Below are 1928 nucleotides of genomic sequence, written 5' to 3' on the forward strand. Positions count from 1 at the left end.
GGCTCAGTAGATCGGGAGGTGAGCGAACACATACCGGGTTCCCTCACCTCTCGATCCTGTCAAGGCTCTCTGCCGTGACAGGGGGAGGGGCTGGATTCCCCTCTCCCCGCTCCGATCTGCCAGCGCTGACTGGCGGAACGGACGGGGGAGGGGGCGGGTACAGCTGGCTCTGCCTCTAGATAGTTCTCCTTTAATACTAAAGAAATTATACATTTGTCAGAGTAAATCAGTTCATAATAGAAAGTTGAAAGTATTACTATGAACTCTCTCATTGCTACAGAAAATCAAACAGACATTATGGTCGTGCATTTTTATTAACTGGTGCAATATAGGTGTTAGTTTTGTGTGGGTTTTTTGTTGCTAAATTAGGGCTGCATGGAAATAAAATGTGAAAAATAATATCCTTAAAAATAATCTTATATGCATTTTTCCCCCTTCCAGGCAGCCATGCAGATCTTTGTGAAAACTCTAACTGGAAAGACCATTACCCTGGAGGTGGAAGCATCTGACACTATTGACAATGTGAAATGTAAGATACAAGATAAAGAGGGCATCCCACCAGACCAGCAGAGATTGATCTTTGCCGGCAAGCAGCTGGAAGATGGCCGCACCCTTTCTGACTACAACATCCAGAAAGAATCCACCCTTCATCTTGTACTCCGTCTGAGAGGTGGTATGCAGATCTTTGTGAAGACCCTCACAGGCAAGACCATCACCCTTGAGGTTGAGCCCAGTGACACTATTGACAATGTGAAATGTAAGATACAAGATAAAGAGGGCATCCCACCAGACCAGCAGAGATTGATCTTTGCCGGCAAGCAGCTGGAAGATGGCCGCACCCTTTCTGACTACAACATCCAGAAAGAATCCACCCTTCATCTTGTACTCCGTCTGAGAGGTGGTATGCAGATCTTTGTGAAGACCCTCACAGGCAAGACCATCACCCTTGAGGTTGAGCCCAGTGACACTATTGACAATGTGAAATGTAAGATCCAGGACAAAGAGGGTATCCCACCAGACCAGCAGCGATTGATCTTTGCCGGCAAGCAGCTGGAAGATGGCCGCACCCTTTCTGACTACAACATCCAGAAAGAATCCACCCTTCATCTTGTACTCCGTCTGAGAGGTGGTATGCAGATCTTTGTGAAGACCCTCACAGGCAAGACCATCACCCTTGAGGTTGAGCCCAGTGACACTATTGAGAATGTCAAAGCAAAGATCCAAGACAAAGAGGGTATCCCACCAGACCAGCAGCGATTGATCTTTGCTGGCAAACAGCTGGAAGATGGCCGCACACTTTCTGACTACAACATCCAGAAAGAATCTACCCTTCACCTTGTGCTCCGTCTGAGAGGTGGTATGCAGATCTTCGTGAAAACCCTCACAGGCAAGACCATCACCCTTGAGGTTGAGTGCAGTGACACTATTGACAATGTGAAATGTAAGATCCAGGACAAAGAGGGTATCCCACCAGACCAGCAGAGATTGATTTTTGCTGGCAAGCAGCTGGAAGATGGCCGCACACTTTCTGACTACAACATCCAGAAAGAATCCACCCTTCACCTTGTACTCCGTCTTAGAGGTGGCACAGAAAGTTTATAAAGCCAGAAGTTCTTGTTCTATTTAAATGTTCTAAATACACTTTTTCTGGTATGAATAATTGGGTATGTTTTCTAATTTCTGATTAAGGTGATGGATGAGAATATTCTTAGTTTTCAATAAAATTTCCTTCAAATGAATATTCTGTGTCATCATTGTATGCTTTAAAAATAAAGAAATAATAAAATTGATGCCTTAATTTTTTTTAAAGTAAAATAAAAAGTCAAGTAGAAAAAAGTAAACAAATGCTACTTTTGGATGTGTTGAACTGCTGGAGGACAGATTTCTTCTTATGAAATGTCTTCCAATCAACATACTGAATTAATAAA

General features: G+C 43.7%; 1 protein-coding gene across 1 annotated transcript; it reads left to right on the forward strand.

Annotated features, from left to right (window-relative positions):
* Positions 1-441: 441 nt before the first annotated feature.
* On the forward strand, positions 442-1602 carry LOC108787940 (polyubiquitin). The gene has a single exon (XM_018557639.1). The coding sequence runs from the start codon at positions 448-450 to the stop codon at positions 1600-1602; it is 1155 nt and encodes a 384-aa protein (XP_018413141.1). The 5' UTR covers positions 442-447.
* The last annotated feature ends 326 nt before the right edge of the window (positions 1603-1928 follow it).

The sequence above is a fragment of the Nanorana parkeri genome, unplaced genomic scaffold (genome assembly GCF_000935625.1).
Source record: "Nanorana parkeri isolate BGI_ZX_2015 unplaced genomic scaffold, ASM93562v1 scaffold293, whole genome shotgun sequence".
NCBI lineage: Eukaryota > Metazoa > Chordata > Amphibia > Anura > Dicroglossidae > Nanorana > Nanorana parkeri.

Bases quoted from the DNA above. Each gene is read 5' to 3' on its own strand.
- LOC108787940 (XM_018557639.1), top strand. From the start codon at position 448: ATGCAGATCTTTGTGAAAACTCTAACTGGAAAGACCATTACCCTGGAG.